Here is a 21,360-nt window from a genome sequence, read left to right as displayed (position 1 = left end):
TGCCTTTGGGATGTCGAAGGGACATCTACCAGAAACGTCCACATAAGCGGTTGCTAAGCCTCAACCACTTTCAGGAACATCTAAATGTGGTTCCCTCCACATCACTCCTGATTTAATGATGAAATATACAAAAAGTGCAGGAGGAACTCAGTGGGTCAGGCAGCATCTATGGAGGGAAATAAACAGACAATGTTTTGGGGTGAGACCCTTCACCAGGACTGGAAAAAAAAAGAGGGCAGAAGGCTTTACTTAACTATGCATTTTCTCTGACCCTTAGTGTTCAGATCCCAATCCCAACCCAAATTATGGAGGTCAGCATGTTCCTTTGTCTTGTTATATGCTAATCTCTTAATTTAACTCGCCTAAGGGACACAAGCAAGAGAACTTTCATTGCTCTTTCCTTTGACCTTGTCAACGGGTGATCCTGACTCTTACTGGATCCTACCAAACTCCTGCAGAACCGCCAAAGCTTTAGCTCCCATGGCTTTGTTGAATGCCATTTTATTACCACAGAATTATTTTCTTTGAATGATGCTCTGTGGTATGAGAAAATAAGATCTTCAAGTGGAAACCTAATCATGGAGGGGGAGTAAGACACAGTCTTGCGTTTAGGGTGTTGAGGAAAGAACGTAATATCACTACCAGGGTCCAGAGGAGATTTACCAGTATGTTACAGTCATAAAGTTACACAGCACAGCAGCAGGTCCTTTTGACTCCCAAGTCCGCACTAGCCATCAAGCACCCACTTACACTCAATCCATTTCATTCTCCCCACACTCCCCTAAATCATCCCCAGATTTTGTCCCTCACCTTCACATTAGGGGCAATTTACAGTGGCCAATTAACCTACCAACCTGCATGTCTTTTGGGGGAGGGGGGGATCCCGGAGCAGCCAAGGCAAACCTGCAAAGTCTCAGACAGCAACAGAGGGGCCAGGATTAAAGCCGAATTAACAGAGTTGTGAGTCAGAAGCTCTGTTGGCTGTGCCACTGTGCTGTTGTCAAGGCTGGAGAGCTATAGTTGAGGAGAGATCATGAAGATTAAGGGTTGCTGACTTTGAAATGTAGGAGACAGGGAGGAGATTTAATTGAAGTGTATAAAACTATAAGAAGTCTCGAGGGGGGAAACAGAAAGGACTTATTTTCCTTAGTAGAGAGGTCAGTAACCAAGGATCGGGGAATATATTTAAGTTGATTGATGGAAGAATCAGAAAGGAGTTGAGTTAAAATATTTCACTCGATAAGTGTTGAGGGTCTGGAACTCACTGCCTGAAAGGATGGTGGGGGCAGAAGCAATTGCTGCATTTATAAAGCACCCCAGAGAGCAGCTGAAGAGCCACGACGTGCAGGACCCAGAGCTGGGAAGTGGCATTAGCACAAAGTCTTTGTTTGGTGAGCTTGAACCCACTGGGCCAAGTGGTCTCCTTCTTTGTCATAAACCACAAGAAACTGCAGAGAGTTGTGGACACAGCCCAGCATATCACGGACACCACCCTCCCCTCCTTGGACTCTGTCTTTACCTCTTGCTGTCTTGGTGAAGCAGCCAGTGTAATCAAAGACCCAACCCACCCACGTCATTCTCTCTTCTCTCCTCTTCCATCGGGTAGAAGATACAGGAGCCTAAGGGCACGTACCACCAGACTTAAGGACAGCTTCTTCCCCAAAGTGATAAGACTATTGAACGGTTCCCTTATATGATGAGATGGACTCTGACCTCACGATCTACCTTGTTGTGACCTTGCACCTTATTGCACTGCACTTTCTCTGTAGCTGTGACACTTTACTCAGTACTGTTATTGTTTTTACCTGTACTACCTCAATGCACTCTGTACTAACCCAATGTAACTGCACTGTGTAATGAATTGATCTGTATGATCGGTATGCAAGACAAGTTTTTCACTGCACCTTGGTACAAGTGACAATAATAAACCAATACCAATACCATAAACATTCATGATTCTATGAGAGAGTTTGAGGGGCATGAGGAGCTCTGTCAGCGTAAGGGTGGTGAAGCAGTGGGGACATTCATTGTTGGGACAAGGATGGAGATCTGGGCGAGGGGCAGCTCCTGTGTCAGTGGAGAGGTAGGAGGGCCACTCCCTTTAAGGAAAGGCCAACATGCTGAACATCAACAAAGTAGCAGTTAAAGAGATGCCCGATTATCAGTCCTTCTTTACCTTGGTAACTCTGATGCTGGAAAGCAGCAGTGAAGTTGTTTGTTGAGTTCACCAAACTGGTTGTAACTTCTTTCAATGAAGGTCGCCTCGCTGTGCCCTTCTCGTTCCACCTGTATCTTGTAAAACTGAAATGAGATTGGATGCATAAATAGTTGGATGTGCAGGAAAATCAGCTAGATTATTCCTGAAAGACTTCAAGCTTAATAATTGTGTGGCAGGAGCCTGGCACTACATATTCCAAGATCTCAACACAGATGCTCATTACTGAGCTTATAGCATTTGACAAACAGTACTCTCAAGCTATTTAAAGGTTGATAAAATGCAACCTTCCAGGCCTCCGCACCTACCACAGAGTTATCAGCTATTCCCAGCTTGCTGAGTGAAGTCTCTTTGCAAAATAACTGCATTTCCAGAACTTGCATATAGAAAAAAGGAAATCATATTTGTGAGAACACTGCACTGGAGCGTACAGCAGCTCATCTGCAGCTAATTAATTTACTGGATCAAATGGAAAGCCAAGTCAGAAAGCTTTAAGATTTGCCTGCAAGGAAAGTGGGTCCTTTTATGTATCAGAGCTGTTCAATTAAAATACACAATTATGTGAGTGGAATTAATGTGCTTCAAGTCCATTTACTTCAGCTGTGTTGGGTTATAAATTGCCTTACTAATCAGCATTAAGTTTATCCCCAAAGATATTGCAAAGAACTTAGAACAAATGCAAAGTGATCAAATTCCTTGATAACCAATCGAGTTGATCTTAACTGTTGGCCAAAAAGTCTTCTCTCCTCGTATGTTTCTAACTAATGAATCAATTAGTTTGATTAAAATGTAGAAAGCATCTTGTGAAATGCCTCCATTTTTCTTCTAAGTTGCTTGCAGCCATGTTAATCTTCACTTCTGGGGGAATTTAAGGACAATCTCAGAAGCTTTGCAATTCTATCTGTGGCAGCTCAAGCCTACAAATTAGGAGTAAATTAGTGAATTATGCAGGTAGAAGAGCCTCCAGGTTCGATCAGGAGCCGAGATCATTTTAATTTATTTTACCTTGGGAAATAACAGCGAAGGTATATTTGGCTTCAGTGCTCCTTCTCAAACTCTACTTTTGGCATAGACTTCCCCTCACAAGGTCATGGGGTAAAAAGCAGGAGTTGCCATGGATCGGGTGTGGGCATTCTACAACTCACACTCACATTGAATATTACTCTGCAGCAAAGAGCACGATCTTGAAAACTGTGCCCCACACATCCAACAGCAAAAACATGCAGATGCTGGAAATCTGATGTAAAAACAAAATAAAAAGTGCTGGAAATACTCAGCAAGTCAGGCAGCATCTGCGGGAACAGAAACAATGTCGACCCTCTAGGTCGACGACCTGATGAAAGTTCATCGACCTGAAACAAACTCAATTTCTCTCTTCTTAGATGTTGCTTGATCTGCTGAGTAATTCCAGCATTTTCCTTTTTTCTTTTTCTATCTCTACAAACCCATCTTATTTTCTAAAAGGTGAGCAACCTGCAGTTTATCGTTTTAAATCTTAAATTGCAAGGCCTACTTGTCGAGGTTTATCTAAGATTCCAGCTTTACTTAAGCCTTACTTAGTTATTGTATGTCTGACTGATTTGCCATAGTACTTACATAATCCTTATGAGGGGCTATTTTCTTCTCAAAACCACACACCAACGCAGTCCTGATGAGACCATCTGTCTGTAATGTGTATGTTTCTGGTGCAAAGGATAGACTTGACTGGACATTTGTACCTGCAAATTTCTTCTGTGCCAGGATATGGACGAAAAAATTAATTTTCACTGGTAGACTTTTCAGACTTTCTTTTATTAGGCTGTAGGTGAAAAAAGTCAGTATTACCGGTCAGTGTCAAAGAAAGTTAAACATGATAAACACCTGCAAATGTTACAGGGAGAACACTTTCCACAACACAGACCCAGGATTTACTTCCAGTCATGATGTGTTTTCCTTTTAGTTGAATTTTATATATTCTGTTCAGTGATGTCAATGGCAAATAAATGTTATCCTTTTGGATTGACTCCTGTACTGTGAAGAGGCTTTAAGTTACACATGGCCTTGCATGGATCATTGTAAATCCTGCATAGGCTGAAGTTAAGTTTGGAATCTCAATTCTCAGTCACAAGTTATGAGAAAGCTCAGGACAGCCCCATTTATTAAACCCTCACTAGTAAATGATTCATATGTTGCTATCAATTCAAAGTATATTTTGAACAGGAAGGAAGATGCTTGTTGTATTGGTGATGACTGGGTCTTTTATTAATAACAGCAGAACTGAGTGTGTGGGAAGTGCATTTCAGCTTCAGAAGAGTTACAAATGGTTCATCACCCTTGGCTCCAAAGAGCTGGTTGCCCCTGCAATATATAGCACATTAAAATGTATTGATCATGATTTATGCAGTGATGGAAATGTAACATTTAGCCTTGAGTTGTCGGTTCATTTTCACCGTTTGTTCTAAAGCAGAGCTCCACTCATTACCATACTGCTGCACATTCATTTATTGCACTTGAATCCCAATGAATCCGTTTTGCTGAGTCAGTCCCCTTCACACAATATTGCAGAGAAGGTGATCATTTGGCCCATCATATTTCCACAGTCCCAATTTATGCAACATTTATTACATATTTCTCAAATATTCATATTTAATATTATATGCATATATACACGTTTCATAGACATTCATATGTAGTATTGCAGAATTTTGCATATTCCCCCCAAATCCTACTTAATTTGCTGGGAATTGTCGGAAAGGTCCCATTCCTTTGCCTTATTATTTTGATCTATTTATCTGCATTTTTCTGCATTCAAGTTACTGCAGAGTGTTTCTGTAATTAATTCTGCAAGATGCTCCATGGTAGAAACTTATTCTATTAAATGCATCAGAGTTGAATTTAGACACAGAACAAGCTGGGAATAGTAAAAAAAAAGTAAACGGGTAAAGGAGTCCTGGCTTTAACCTTGTGAAGTACGAGGTGGCTTGTGCATCAGAGTCCATCGGCCGCAAATTATTGTAAACATACTTCAGGTCCTGAACCTCAGACAGCTCAGGAAGTCCAGCTGACAGCATCTGAAGCAGACAAGAATGGAAGGTCTGTGATTATTAAATTATAGTCGGCACCATAAACATTAATTACAGACAGACTGTGGCACTCTTGTCCACATTGCAGCCTGTGGGATGCTGGAGTTATGAGACAGTCTTCTGTTACCAGGCCTCCATTTGAATGGCCCTCGATCCATTATCCTTATTACTCCTGATGCCAGGCAGGACCTGATATTGCTGGAGGGGGACATCTTGTGGCATCCACCATTATTCATAACTTTTCCTGAAGCTTTCAAGTCAAATACTGCTTACACACTAATCAGCTGCCACTGCAAGGTGATAATGGTGAACGGAGGAGCAATTTGGTATTTGGAGACATCAAGGCTGCTGTGTCTCACCAAAGTGATACAACGGTTGAGAACAAAACAGAGGAACAGTGATGATGGGTGTGAATTAGTGCCAAATAGGGTACAGAAAGGGAAATAAAGAGAGGGAAAAGAAGATTAGTAGAAGAGAGTGACAGGCAGACAGGAAAAGGAAAGAAAATCTTAAGTGACAATTCACTAAATCGAGAATTGTGACTCCACTATTAAACTTATTTACATTCTGAGCTGTGGTAGTTGATTGGAAGGGTGCTTTATGCTGCTGATGGCAAGACTTAATTTTCATTTCTTACTTAAAGGTCAAGTAATATCTGAATCCATCAACTTCTTAAGGAAAGGCTAAGGACAAGATGTCTTTCTTTTTAGGGGTCTCTCACTAGCTCGGACATTTCTCCATGGCAACAAGCTCAGTGGAGGTGACTGGGCATTCAACTTGTTGCTATAGAGAAATCTCCAGATTGAGAGAGCTGGAGAGACAGCAGCTCCCATCACATCCACCGAACTCTCCAACAAACTTCAACAGATGTACTGTTGAAAGTATCCTGACTGGTTGCATCACGGTCTGATACAGCAATTCAAATGCGCAGGAAGCTGCAGAAAGAAGTGGACTCAGCCCAATACATTGCAGGCATCTACCTCCCTACCATCAGTAGTATCTACATGAGGCACTGCCTCAAGAAGGCAACATCTATCATCAAAGATACCACCATCCAGGCCATGCCATCTTCTCACAGCCTAACGTCTCACACCACCAGGTTCAAGAACAGCTACTTCCCTTCAACCATCTAAACCAAGCTGCACAACCCTAATCACTACCTCAGTATAGCAACACTATGACCACTTTGACCAATTTGCACTACAATGGACTTTTTTTTTGTTCTAATTGGGCACTTTCTTGCATAATTTATGTATAATTTATGTTTTTCTTGTGAATGTTGTGTATCTGATGCTATGTGCCTGTGTTGCCGCTGCAAGTTAAGTTTTTCAGTGCATATATGTACATGTGCACATGGCAATAAATTTGAGGTGATGAGAGAAACAACCATTGGTTTTGAGCAGTTTGTCCACACACGGAGCGGGTGCTGCCAGTCCCCAGCAGTTGACTGCATTCATTGTGCCACGCAGGGTGTAGCCCTGAGCTCCACATCTCTGGAGCACTCACCTCAGCCCGTCCAACACCAGTCCTCACAGGAAGTCTCTTCACTCCCAAGCCATGGATAATCCATTTCCGGTCCCCAACACGGCAGTGCCATAAGCAGCACATCTCTGCAATACGTATGCTATTATGACCCTCTTTAGTGCTGATTCCATTTGTGCTCTCATTCTTGAGAACACATCCTAACTGATAATTACAGTACCAGTAAAGTCATTAACGTGTTATTCACACACTTAATATGTTCAGCAAGTTGCAGCCCGTGACAAATACTGCAGCTCTTTCCTGCTAAGTCAGTGAAGATGTTCCCCATTCTGAGAGGGGGTTCAGAGTTCATGCAGCTGAAGGATTAAGATGAGAGTTAAGTTCTGTTCTTATGGGGGACTCAGTATCCCATGTCTGTGCTAGAGGTGACACATACACCATGAATCTGGTTCACAGCCACAAGCTGAGGTGTAGACTTTCTTTTAGCAGCTTTTTCCCACCAATGGAAAATCCCATAAGTAAATTTGTTGAGAGTTTTCTTTGGAGGCTGACAAAACAATGTTACAGACACTCTTATAAGTGCATGAGGGCACTGTGATAAGTGGCTCCTGAAAAATTTGGAACAAAAACTTCCTCCAATTGGGAAGCAGTAATCACCGCTCTCCCTCACAGAGGTGTCTAAACATGGTGACACAGGAGACTGCAGGTGCTGGAAGTTGGAGCAAAAAATGGTTGGATGTGCTCAGCAGTCATCATCCCTCCCGCATCTGGTTCCACTAATCACCTTCCTTACCTATCAGATTCCAACGTCTGCAGCCATGTTTCCATTTATCACCTTTCAGCCTCTGTCTCTACCTCCACTCTCCCTCCCACTCACCTGGCTTCAGCTGCCCTTTTTTTTCCTCTTTCCTTAACAGTCTCTACCTATCATCCACCAGCCACTATCTCTGGACTCCACCCCCCCGCCCCCCACCTGGCTCCATCTATCCATCATCTCACCTGGTTCCACCTATTGTCTGCCAGCTCCCGACTTGCCCATCCCTCTCACCTCTTTATAGCGGTTATCTCCTTCTGCACTCTCAGCACTGATGCAGGGTCTCAACCCAAAACGTTGACTATCCCTTTGCCTGTCCGTAAGGGAAAGCTGCTGACTGGCACATTCCAGGCTGCAGGAGTATGTGCTGGGGGATGCACTGAAGCTGGGTGCAGCCAACGCAAAGGCTCTGTGGGGAAGGTCCACAGTCTAGGCTCCTTCTGCTACCCGACATGGAGGGGCTGGGTTGGGTGGGGAAGTCCCTCAAACATTGAAGTGGTGTATTGCCCCAGGGGGCCACATGAGTGGCAAAGGTGATATGGTTTAAAAAGTGTTAACACTGCTGAATGTATCTACCAGATGACACCAAGAATGTAAAATTTTTTTGCACTGTTTTTCTTTTTGTATATATATCATATTATGAATAAAGTTTATTTCTGAAATAAAGAAAAATCCCTTTGCCTCCACAAGTGCTGCTTGACCTAACGAGTTCCTCCAGCAGTTTGTTTTTTGTTTAAACATAGCTCTTGTCAGCTTACAACTGCTATGAATTCCCTAATTCCCATGATGTGGTCCCCAGATATAAAGGTTCTGCCTTTAGAACATAGAACAGTACAGCACAGGAACAGGCCCTTTGGCCCACGATGTTGCTCCAGACTAATTCCGCTAATGATACCTAATGCCTTCCATATCTCTCCATTCTCTGCATATTCATATTGTGAAGCTGCAGGGTGGGTGGGGGTGGGCATGTCTCTGACAGAGTGAGGAAAGAGATGTCTTTCCTCAGCGCATATCTCTGACTGCAGTTTATCCCCATGGTCACCCTGGTTTTACCCTATCAGAGACATCTTCCTCCCCCACTATTCTTGCAGGTTCACAGCTTCTTTTGTCTCCTTCTCAGTTCTGACGAAGGGTCTCTGACCTAAAATGTTGACACTGTTTCTCATCCCACAGACATGGCCTGACCTGCTGAGTATTTCTGGCATTTGTGCTTTTGTGTTGAAGTGGAAGACCTGTCTATTACAGCCAGCAGAACTTAAAGGGGCCTTTAAATGTCTTGAGATTTTAACTCAAATTCCTGCTCCTTCCTCAATCTTATTTTCCATACCAGGAGTTTTGAGGACTTCATAAGTTCAACAAATACAATCTGCTATTCTCTCTTACCAGCTCGAGCAGATTCAGCAGGAGCTGAGTGTGTTGACGGATGATGTTATAAGCCTGACAGCTCAGGTCCACGAACTTCTGGAATCGAACCCCATTTTTTCCACCTTCTATGATGAAGTGCTCCATTTCAGCAGTAAATATAAAAGGAGCACGATCCCTAGTCAAACAATGGACAAACCATTAATGGCATGTGAAAATCTAAATCTGCAGAAATCTGAAAATTAAGAAGTGAAAATGCTGGAAACATTTCCACAGGCAGCATCTGTAGAAAGTGAAACAGAGTTAAAATTTCCATATCAAAGACACTTGGCAGAACTGAGAAAGTGAGGAAACAAATTAGCTCTAAGAGGTGGAAGGGATGATTCGGACAACCAGAATATCTCTGACTGAGTGGGGCAAGGATTGCCATGGTGATAAGCTATCGAGGAAGCCATTTGGTTGATAGATTGATAGATTAATGAGGGAAGTGAAATAAGTGAGAGAGAAAGAGAGTGTGAGAGAGAGGGAACAAAATGATACGTGATAACAGTAAATTTGGGCAGATCTGTAGAAATTGCCCAATCCAACAGGCAGTGTCAATGGAGGGGGAAAAACTGAATTAATATTAATAAGATGCACTGTACTGTCTTAAAAATAGAAAACAAGTATTACGCATTGACAGATAATGAAAGAGCTAATGTCTTTCACAGCATGCAAAAGTAGAGTTTTGAACGTGTGGTCACTGTAGGAAACTCAGATGCCAATTTGATCGCTGTCAGTTCTCTCAAAATGCAAACTGATAAGTGGCTTATAATCTGTTTTTGTGATGATGTTAAGAGTTGCCAGGATAATTCTCCTGCACTTCCTTGAATAATATTCTGGGAACATTTACAAATGTCTGAATGGCTCATTGGTGCCTCAGTTTAATATTTTGCTCGAGGGGGAGTCCCATTCACAGTGCAGTGTTGGACCATCAGACAAAACAGGTACTCAAGTCCCTGGGTTGGTGCTTGAAATTAAAACCATCTTACTCAGAGTCTAGGCTTGTATCCACTGGAGTTCAGAAGAAAGAGAGTCTCCCATTGCCACTGGATCCCACCCTCACTACCCACTAGGGTAGGTGAGGGGTGGGATCCAGGGGGAGTTGATGGAAATGTGTGGAGAATGGGATTAATGTAGGACTGGTATAAATGGGTGGTTGTTGGTCGGCACAGACTTGGTGGGCCGAAGGGCCTGTTTCTGTGCTGTGTCTCTCTATGAAAAGAGGTGAATTGATTGAAACATACGAGATCCTGAAGGATCTTGACAGGGTGTTTCCTCTTTTGGGATATCTCGAACTAGGAGTTAATGTTTAAAAGTAGAGGGTCACCCATTTAAGTCAGAAATTTATTTTTCTTTCAGAACGTCATGAGTCTTTGGAATTCTCTTCCTCAAAGGGTGTAGAAGGAGAGTCTTTGAATAGCTTTAAGGCAGAGATTGACAGGTTTTTGTTGAACAAGTTGTGAAGTGTTGCTTGGGGGTTAGGGCAGGAATGTGGAGCTGAGGTGACAATCTGATAAAATAATGAATGGTGGAGCAGGCTTAAGGGTAGAAGTGGGCCGCTCCTGTTCCTGGTTTGTATGTTCGAATATAAAGGTGGTGCTATTGAGCTACAGTTAATGATGGCCATCTGGGGACTTCCAGATGTGTCCCCTTAGCATTGAGCAGGGCCTATCTGTCTTCACTGCCGTTTGTTGCAGTTTACGAACACATCAATTACACTGACCTCTTCATGTTTCCAATCATCTGAGCGTGCCCCAAAAACTTCCCAAAGTCTATATGGAACATATGGCCTGTGGTTTTCAGCATGATGTTGTCATTGTGACGATCACAGATACCCAGCACGAAAGTAGCCAACACACCAGCCAGCACAGGAGTTGATGAAGTTTTCCATAGCCTTAGTTATCAAAGTATAAAAGACTAATGATATAAAATGGCAGAAGAATTAAATTTAGGAAATATAGCGAAAATAATCTATCTGGCTAAAATCCCATTCAACATACACAAATTTCCTGTGTGAGGTTCATGGTTAAACAATCCTCAGGATCTCGTGCAGACAGCTCCAAACAGAAGATCAGGTATAAATTCCCTTCACTGTTCAACATGCTAAAAACAGGAAGAGTGAGAATCTGAGCGAGCAGCGTGAGAGGTATTAGCAATCTGAGTGGATTGTGATTAGCTTTCAAGATCACCTGCAGTATTATGGGAAGAAACTCAGCAGAAACAGAAAGGGGTGAGTTACTTCTCTCATGAGATAACATTTGAATTGAGGCTCACTTTCTTGTGTAGCTCCTCAGTAGCGTTGTTTTCCTGGAACCATTTTGAAAGTGTGTCTTCCTTGAATGGCCCAGTAATGCCGTGTTGCATGTGGATCTTGGCAAGGGTCGTAGCACCAGGTATCATCTCCACCATTCCTGCAAGAAGTTCCAATCTCGAGTGAAATAACACAAAAAGCCATCTATATTTTGAATTGCTTTAATTGCAATGTCTTCTAGGATACCACTGCAAATGGTAGACAATTAAATAATATATTTCCACCATGACTTACTTTATGTGGTTATTTTCAATTGCTTATTGAACGATAGGTATAACCAATAAATAATGGCTTAATTTTCTTACATATATACTTGTTCTATGCTATTTCAAAATGTTGACACCTTCAGAGAAATACCTTGTAACGTTTTGGAATATACCATTTTCGGGGAGAGGTTCACCTCTGGTCACAGATGCTAAGTATGTACCCACTGTTGTCTCTCTGCCTGATGTTTGGCTCCACTCTCCAAAATGGGTGATTGCGTGCAACCTGCAGATTGTTTTTTGCAAACATTGAACAGAAGTGACCAAGGCCCAATTTTGGCCACATTAGTTTCTTCTGGTACGTTGCTGTAAAAACTGGCATATAATTCCAGCTCCTAACACCAAGTATTGTTGGAAACTCCATTGGGGTTAGTATTGATCTTTAAAAAAAAATAAAGGTGGGCATCAGAGTGGTGCAGCAGGGACCCAGGTTCAATTCTGTCCTCTGTCCATGTGGAGTTTGCACGTTCTCCCTGTGACCATGTGAGCTTCCCGAGGTGCTCCTGTTTTCTCCCAAATTCCAAAGAATTGCAGGTTGGTAGGTCTTAGTTGACCCCTGGTGTAGGACAGCAGGAGACTCAGAATGTAGTTGATAGGCATGCGAGAGGAGTTATTGGGGACTAAGTGGGAGAATGAATCTGAGAGCCAGCATAGAACTTGATGGGTGGAATGGTCTATTTTCATGAAGAATATGATATAATGAATATGATACAATCTCTCATCATTGTAACTTGGGGGTTAAACTCTGAATAGAACTTCGTAGGAAGACAACACACTGCAGCACTGACCTCTCCTCTTTCCTGTTGATATGCACCTATAGATGATCATGCTCATATTCAACCCTCCTGGCACCAGATCCAGTCCATTAACTTCACTATCTGCAGAACCAACATGTCCTGTCGGAGGTCGTCTCCTGCCTGGGAAGAGGCAAGGTTCCAAGCCAATAATTCAAAAATCCAATTAGAAAATAGTAACTAACCCCTCCCCCACCCCACCGCTGCATCATCCCTGGGGGAGATGGTTGAAGTGTACATTAATAACAACACAGGTCGTCAATAACAAAAGGCTCACAGCAGGGAAGTGTTATAGGAAGTAGGTGTGACATTTGCAAGAAATGCACACTGGCTTCACAATGTTTAATGTTACCCGTTGATCTCCGTTATGAGTTGAAGGAGATGCTGTTTGTAACAATGAGATATTATTAAAGACCTGAAGCTGGACAACAGTCAGAGGAGATGCATGTTTACAGGAAATGTGTGCAAACAGAAGAATTTTAATAATACTCTATATATTTTTCCTTTCTAAATTCCAATCCATAGGATCTGCCGATTGAAAACTTATTCTGCTGTGCTGACTGACTGTCTTCTCTGGAGGTATTGCAGTGCCGCTTCTGGTAGGAGGGTCTAATAACACGGTGACAAGTAACACAGGCAATTTTTCATTTTAACTGCAAGCACAGAAATTTGCAATGAAATACACACACGGACAAAATAACTGAACTTAAAATGTGTGTTAACGTTTTCATTGATATGTCTTGTCCAAACCCACAGACCTCCAACCATGATTTACACTGTCTTCAGCAACATGGGAGACTTGCTTTCTTTTACATAAGAATAATGGGTTGGATTTTTTCTGACAGAGACCAATTTTCTCACGTGACATAGTTGGTAATTTCCACCATAACTGTCAGGTAGCCCGGGTCTCAGCCCCAGGTGAGCATGGGATTAAACAGGCAAGGTTTGTGGCAAGCTACTAAGGCTTGCTACTGCCAGGAAATTCGAGGCTATTATTCAGAGCTGTGCTTATTATCGGTATATATGCTGCTGAATTTGTATTTCAAGCAAAATAAGTTAGTGCGTAGTTCAGTTTCTCGCTTGTGGGCTTTGGCTGTGGACATCAATCTCTGATCAACGTCATAAATATCAGGATTTCGGTCTCCATAATGAACACCAATTGACTCACTTACCTAAATGAATAAAATTTAGTGTAACTTCACAATAACTGCAAAGGGGAAATTCATACTGTCTTTTGTACAAGGCTAAACCATTTCATTTTGTCTCCACAAAATAAATGAACCTGGATTCCTAACACAGGAACATTGGAACTGGAAGACTAGTCTGGCAGTACTTGAACCCTACAGAACCCTCAGTTACCATGTGTCACCAAATACAACCAATAGGAGCTAATCCTAATCCTAATACTTCTATCATGTGAACTGTCCTCAGCAGAAGGGTAAACAGGAGTAGATATGTCGTGGCCAACCCTTGGGCATGTTGAACACAAAGATCAGTTTGGAAGCTGACATTTTAAAGATAAATGCAGATTAATTGACTGAATGTGTTTGTAATTTTGAATCTATGGCCTTATTTACTGATTTATAGGGTTACAATGGTAACATCGGGGGGAGAAAACACAGGTTATAGCATTGTCACCTGTTCCAAAATTAGGTTCAGCGGTGGAAGTCGATTTGAGAAGCAGGGTACAGTGCACGACCACTCGTAACTTCTATGTTTAACACCACAGATCAAGGTTAGATTTCTAAATTAGGGGTTTTCAACACATCTGTGGAACAGCATAGACTGGACTGCTACCTGTCTTTTACTGATTAAAGATGAGTGTGCAAATTAATTCTGGTGATTTAAATTCAGAGCACATGTTGTGTGCAACAGCCAAGAAAATGAAAGTTGTAGCATTTCCAATCAGCCACTTCAAACATCTCTTCAAAATCTGTTTCGGTGCCTTACTGAACCACTTCCCTCTCTCTCCTCTGTTACAGTCTGTGTTCTAATCGCTCAGCCTTTCCACATTCAGTTCTATTTTCTCTCCCTTCTCTCACTTAACTCTCTTCCACCTATTTATGGATGTTTCCCCACTTCTTTATCTTTCTCTCCTTCTCTTCTCCCCCTTCCATACACTGCCACTATTTTAACGTTTTCCAACCCCTCCTCTCATTTTGTTCCACTTTCTCACCCTTCCCTTTTCACTCCTAATTCTACACTCTTCTCACCTTCTTTCCTTGCTGCTTGCTCTTCCATAACATTGCTCTAATCTGTCACCCTCCTCCTTTCTCTTTTTTCCAATATCCCATCCCTTGCCTCGTGATTCCATTACCCTGTGTTCCTTTCCTCCACTGTGTCACATTGCTTCTTGTTTCTTATCAATTGTATTGTCCTTGTTTTTTTAAAATGTGAAAATACAATATTATGTAATCTCTCCAAGATAACATTTCATTCGTAATGACAACATTTTTATTGCAAGTGGATCAAATACTGCAATTTCAACTGCTTGATGTTCATGTTGAACAGTGGTAGGATTGCACTTCACATGAAATCCACTCTCGAAACATTATCTTATTACAAAGTAAGTTCACTTTGACGTTTGACCAATATGCGGAAAAAACACTCTGCTCAATGTACTAGCAGTAAACAGGCAACAGAAAGATACAGCTATAGTTTCACAAGTAATTATAATTCAATTAGTGCCAAAGTGGATTTTTCAAATATGCCACAAAAAAACTCAACAAATATCATTCATGTCCTACCTTGAATATCACATTGATATTTTCTCCCAAAGCGTTGGCATTGATGAAAGAAATTTTCAAAGGAACAGCATTTGATGTGAAATATGAACAAGCCTTTTAACAAACAAAAGCATATAAAAATATAAGCATTGTATATAAAACCTGCTGCAGATAAATTTTTGATGCAGTTGAAGGTATCATTTGGGAGCGGAAAATGGAATGAGTTTTGGATTGCTTTAACAAATAGCCAACATAAATTGATGGGACAAGTTACAATAATTGAATCAGTGTTTTGACCTCTCACATCTGACTTAATAGCTCAAAGGTTTAAATCCCACATGTTGTCCTAACGTAAAGCCTAGGCAGACATTATTACTCACATCTGAGAGTGTTGCAATATAGGAAATATTTTCTTTCAGGTAAGATGTTAATTTAATGTCTAACTCTGGCTGTAAAAGATTCCATGGCATATTCAGTGTTGAACAGAGAGTTTGCTACCTTCTCCAAGTCATTATGAATCCCTCAATGAACTCCCCTCAAACAGATTATCTCATTATTTATCCTGTTCACTGTGGAACAGTTCTTTCACAAATTGGTAGTCATTGTTTGCCCAGAAAATTACATTGAACGTACTACAATAAATAATATATCATAAATTACATTAAAAATAAATCTTATCAATTGCCAAATGACCTTGTTAAATCCTGTTGCAGTAAGAGGTACCATATAAAGGCACGGTCTTTTTTTGTAAACATCACATGCACGGGGAAAGGTGAAGAAGAGCAAGAAACAAAGCCAGATTTTCCTATTAAAATGATGCCAATCAAAACAAATGTAAATTATTTCACTGGGTGATAAATAAAATGTCTTGTGTCAGCAATTGTACGTGATGCATTCAGAGAAAAGTTAATCACTTTCAAGAAATAAGTATTTTGGACCAGTCACACGATGTTTGTAGAAAACAATTCCTGACTGTATATCAGATGCATTGGAGCCTGGATCCTGGTTTTACGTATCGCTATATCAAGTTAATCTCAGAAAAGCACCTCATTTCACTCACTAACAAATTACTTGCAATTCAGCATCAAGAGCTAAGGCTGTGGAACTTGAAGTAATTTTGTTTTAAGCACAGCCCTCAAAGCTATTACATTGTTATAATTTATTTCCCTTGTGACATTTTCCAGACATCAGAGAACGTGGATCATTATATTCACCTCACTCTGCAGTGGCTTTCAATGTATGCTCAAAAATCAGCGTTTAACTCCATGGAGTGAATATGAACACTTAACTTCTTTCAGTAAACAATACTTTTGTTGCAATGAATATCAATGGATTGAGTTTCAGGGAGTGATGTCATTGCGGTTATTACAGACTGGGAAGCTGGCAAGTTTTGACCCAGCAGACCTTTCGACAAATTGCAAAAATGACTCGATCGGTAAGTAAGATAAATCTGTTCATTTTCTGCTTGGCTCAGTTCGTAATCCACTTGCCAGAGTCAGAAGGGTTGGAGTGCAACTCAAATCCAAAATCTATGGCGGTAATTCAACTGCAGTCCAGGGGGAGTACAGCCTTGTTAGAGGTGTCATCTTTCAGGCAACAGGCAAGCGAGAAGCAACTGCATTTGGCTGCTCCACTTTATAATAATATACAATTAATTTGTAATTATAATACTTCTTAAAAAAACAGATTTCACATGGTTTATTTTATTTGGAGATGGAATGTTGACCTGGACAGCATTTTTCCCCCTAGTTAACTGAGTTCAGAGTTGAACTTCACACTGCACATTGCTGTCAGTCACTCGGGCTCCAACCACCTCCACATCCTGCCATTGGTTCAACCCATCCGTTGCCAAGAACCTCAGACATGTTATTGATACCTCTGGACTTGCCCATTTCGTTGCTCTCCTGGCTGGCTTCCATCTCTTTTCCTCCACTAAAACACTACACATCCACATTCACCTCTCCCATATACACTCACAGCAAGTCTTGATTACCAGTCACCCCTGAAATAAAATGTGTTTGTAGCATTGCTCTCAAAGTGCCGAATCCTGACATTTATTCTTCTTATGAACAGCAAAACAACAAGATGCACTTTTTTCAGAACTGATTTGTTCTTTGTGACTCCAAAGTGCTACAAAGTCAGAAACCTAATATTGACTGATGCACCACTCCCATAATAATGAATGAATGGGAATATGGATGAACACCTTGTTCTCCTTGTTTTTCAAGTTGTGTCAGCTTACCTCAGATATTTATTCGCCTCTAAATCAGGAGTTATGAGTTCAACCCCTAATCTAGCACTTCAGTAGCTAAGCCAGGCTAACATTTCAGTGCAGTGTTGAGGGAGTGCTGAATTATTGGTATTGGTTTTGGTTTTGGTTTATTATTGTCACATGTACTGAGATACAGTGAAAAACTTTGTTTTGCATGCCATCCATACAGATCATTTCATTGCAACAGTGCATTGAGGTAGCACAAGGGAAAACGATAACAGAATGCAGAATAAGGTGTTACAGTTATAGAGAGAAAGTGCAGTGCAGACAGACAATAAGCAGCAAGGTCATAACAAGGTAGATTATGAGGTCAAGAATCCTTCTTATCATACTAGGGGACTGTTCAATTGTCTTAAAACAGAAGGATAGAAGCTGTCCTTGATGGTGGTGTGTTTTTTCAAGCTTTTGTACCTTCTGCCTGATGGCAGGGGGGAGAAGAGAGAATGACCGGGGTGGGTGGGGTACCTTTGATTATGCTGGCTCCTTTCCCAAGGCAGCGAGGTGTAGATAGGATCCATGGAGGGGAGGCTGGTTTCTGTGATGGACCGAGCTGTGTCACAACTTGCGGTCTTGGGCAGAGCAGTTGGCATACCAAGCTGTGATGCATCTGGATAGGATGCTTTCAATGGTGCATCTATAAAAGTTGGTGAGGGTCAATGGAGACATGCCGTATTTCCTGTGCTAGTGTGCTTTCTAGAGCACTGGAGTTTAGGTTTTAACAAATCCAATGTGCAATTAACCTAGATACACATAAAATTCATGCTGCTGCTGAATGATCGTGCTTTCAATCCCCTGGCTGCAGTAATCATGCTGTTTATTGCTTTAGTGAATGAACATGGGGTTCAATTAAAGATAATAGTATACTTGTACTGAACCTGCCTTCTCAAATCCCACTTCCCTTTCATCCCATAGTCTTTTCTGACTTACCAGTGGCAAATGGCAAAATCATGCAGTGCTCCTCTCACTGTTACTCTACCCTTGTGTATTTATGAAAGGCGGTCAGTTTTACTTGGCTAGGTAAAGGATAAGATGCAAAAGAATGAAGGTAAAGGCAGTCACTAGTTAAGAAACTGGCACAGGTGTCAGACATAGGTCCGAACAAGATGAGTCACCAGGCATGAATGGTCTAAATCCATAAAACATCCTTGCCCCTAATCCTGCATGGAACTAATTTTACACAAATAGACAGCACAACATTTATCCATATTGAGTAGCATTGGTCAGATGGAGGGCCCATTCCTGTGTTTTGCCAAGATGTGCACATTTTTACGCCTCTAAGGTTTCAACACTTTGACAAGTGTTGGTGTCTTCTGTGAGCTTGTCTTATACCTGCAACCAGGTTATTAACAAAGAAGGTGAAGAGCAAAATCCTTAAATTAATCAATACTGACCTCATGAGTAATCTGTTCCCCTCAAAGACCTGCTGCTTGTTCAAACACCCTCTGCCTTTGCAAATGCAACCAATTGCTATCCAGTCTACAATCTGTCCGCCAACCCTATACCTTCCTCGATTTACAAGGGTGTTACCAGGGTTGGAAATTGGTGGTTATGATGAACGATTGAGATAAGCCAGAATTGTTTGCTTTGAGATAATGGGGACTGGAGGGGGAAACTTAATTGAGGTGTATTAATTACTGGGGGGGGGGGAGGGTGAGATGAAACAAAAAAGACCTATTTCCCTTCGTATAGGGTTCAAAAATCAGGGGACATTGATGCAAAATTGATGGGAGAATGATTGGAGGAGAAATGAGGAAAGCATGTTTTCACCCAGAGGGGGACTGGAACTCACTGCCTAAGAGGGTGGTAGAGTCAGAAACTCTCACCAAACTTAAAAAATAATTGGATGAACTACAAGGCTACGGACCTGGTGCCGGAAGGTGGGATTAGGTCATTCTTACTTGATCAGTACCGAGATGATAGCCTGAATGGTCTCCTGTATGGGAAATTTTCCATGATTTCTACCTTTACAAAGTAACATGTTGTATTTTGTTACATTTCAAAATCAAGTTATACGATATCCCTCAGGACTAAATCCATCCAAAAACTCAGTGACTGGCTCAGACTATTGAGTCAATGACTGTCTTTACCAGAAGCAATGACGAGACTCTCTAATGACCCTGTCTTTGTCAATGGTCAAATATAGTGTCTCCCATGATCCATCATAACCAGAGACAAACTAATGGGCCTGCAATTTCTGCTTTGATTTCCTGTTTCCAAGTAACAGAAATGATGTTCAGATATATGATATTTAACAGAACAGAAGATATGGGAAAGCTAAAGACCGTGCAGTAATCCAGAACTTCCGCCAACCAGTGTTATCTCTGCAAAGCAGCAGCGGTTTCTTTCTCTGTGAACTTACACTAATGTCAATGCCTTTCACTACAAATGCAGGATTCAATGGCAGACGACAAGCATGCACCTCATAGAAGAATTTCTCTATTTCTTCAAACTCTTTTGCTAATACGGTCTGCAAGATAAAAAGAATAATTAAACATTGTCATTCTTTTACTCAATGCTGAAAAGAAATTAACCAGAACATTAAAATACGCATCTTGGCAAGATAAGCAAAAGCAGTTGTTTTACTAGAAGGACAGTCCTCTTTTCAAAACAAGACCTGAGCAATAAGAAGCTAAAAGGATGCACTTATGGATCCAGTACTTTCTGTGACATTTATGTTATGTGTCAATATAGACTGGGAATAATGAAAATTATTTGAAGGAAGTATCAAAGGATTCTTCCTTCTCCTGGTTGTGAATAAATAATTGATAAAGGTTAACTTTTTGTTTCCAATGTGTTCTCATTTGAGGGCTTCGTGGTGTAATTTTCTCCTTGTGACCAATGGGATACAATGTCATGATTAGCAAGATATTGTGTGCTGTCCCCAGAACACTCTACACAAAAGATGCATTTCACTGTGTGTTTCGATATACACGTGACTAATAAAGTTATCTTATACCTTTCTTACTTTCTAAGTGTTGTGTATATTTTTCCTCCTACTCTCACTACTCATTAAACAGGTAACTCAGAGTGGCATGGTGGTGCAGCAGTTAGTAGAGCCACTGCCTCATTGCTCCGGAGACCCAGGTCGATCCTGACCACCGGTACTGTCTGTGTGGAGTTTTCATGTTCTTCTTGTGACTTGGTGGGTTTCCATCAGGTGCTCCAGTTTCATTCCACATCCCAAACACATGACGGTAGGTTAACCGTCCACTATAAATTATCTTTAGTGTACCAAATTACCCTTAGTGTAAATAAATAGCAAAAGAATCAAAGGGAAAGTTGATGGACAAGTGAGAAAGTAAGTTGCTGGGAGACAAGGAAATAACAAGTTTGAATCAGAATCAGGTTTATTATCACTGACATATTTCATGAAATTTGTAGTAGTTTTGTGGCAGCAGTGCATGCAGTGCAAGACATAAAAATTACAATAAGTTACAAAAATAAAGAGATGGTGCAAAAGAGGAATAATGAGGTAGTGTTATTGGGTTCATGGATCGATCAGAAATATGATGGGGGAGGGGAAGAAGATAATTAGTCCATCTAAAATTAAAATAGTTTCTCTGGTCTCCTGACATAACCTAAATAAATGTTCTTTCGATAGGGTCAGCGTTTACCAAAGGTGCCATTTCACATATCGGGTTCGCACTCACCGAGCGCTTTGACTGGTCAGCTGCCCAGACTTTCAGAGCTACCTCTGCCAGCTTTTCAATGAGCTTGGTTTCTTTGTCAAATTCTTCTTGCATGGCCTGCCCTGAACAGCAGAGCATAGCTGCTAACAGCTGACTGTACCTGCCCTTGAACTGAGACTCGGACAAGCCATCCTTCAGTAACCTAGGGAGAGACAAAAAGAACAATCTTAACTCGAAACTGCACCTGTCCCCTGTCATTAGCAGAATTACTCCAAATGTCAGGAACGCTGGAACACTCAAATGTTTCCTGTTAAATGATAATCTACAAGATAATAGTCTTCAAAAACCAGAGCAATCTTTTGCTGCCAAATTTCATGATTGACATCAA

The 21,360-nt window shown here is 41.3% G+C and overlaps 1 protein-coding gene across 1 annotated transcript in view; it reads right to left on the bottom strand.

The window, feature by feature from the left end:
* LOC127580441 (phosphatidylinositol 3-kinase C2 domain-containing subunit gamma-like) overlaps positions 1-21,360 on the bottom strand; it is a 149,003-nt gene that overhangs the window by 42,653 nt on the left and 84,990 nt on the right. The window contains 12 exon segments of the mRNA XM_052033916.1: positions 2,177-2,301; positions 3,812-4,013; positions 5,156-5,265; positions 8,957-9,113; positions 10,701-10,828; positions 10,830-10,871; positions 11,252-11,388; positions 12,340-12,390; positions 12,393-12,468; positions 15,093-15,185; positions 19,703-19,810; positions 20,994-21,174. Coding sequence (XP_051889876.1) covers positions 2,177-2,301; positions 3,812-4,013; positions 5,156-5,265; positions 8,957-9,113; positions 10,701-10,828; positions 10,830-10,871; positions 11,252-11,388; positions 12,340-12,390; positions 12,393-12,468; positions 15,093-15,185; positions 19,703-19,810; positions 20,994-21,174 — 1,410 coding nt within the window.

The sequence above is a fragment of the Pristis pectinata genome, chromosome 19 (genome assembly GCF_009764475.1).
Source record: "Pristis pectinata isolate sPriPec2 chromosome 19, sPriPec2.1.pri, whole genome shotgun sequence".
In the NCBI taxonomy this organism is placed as follows: Eukaryota; Metazoa; Chordata; class Chondrichthyes; order Rhinopristiformes; family Pristidae; genus Pristis; species Pristis pectinata.
The sequence above is the reverse complement of the archived record's forward strand: the minus strand, read 5'-3'. Positions and strand labels throughout refer to the sequence as shown.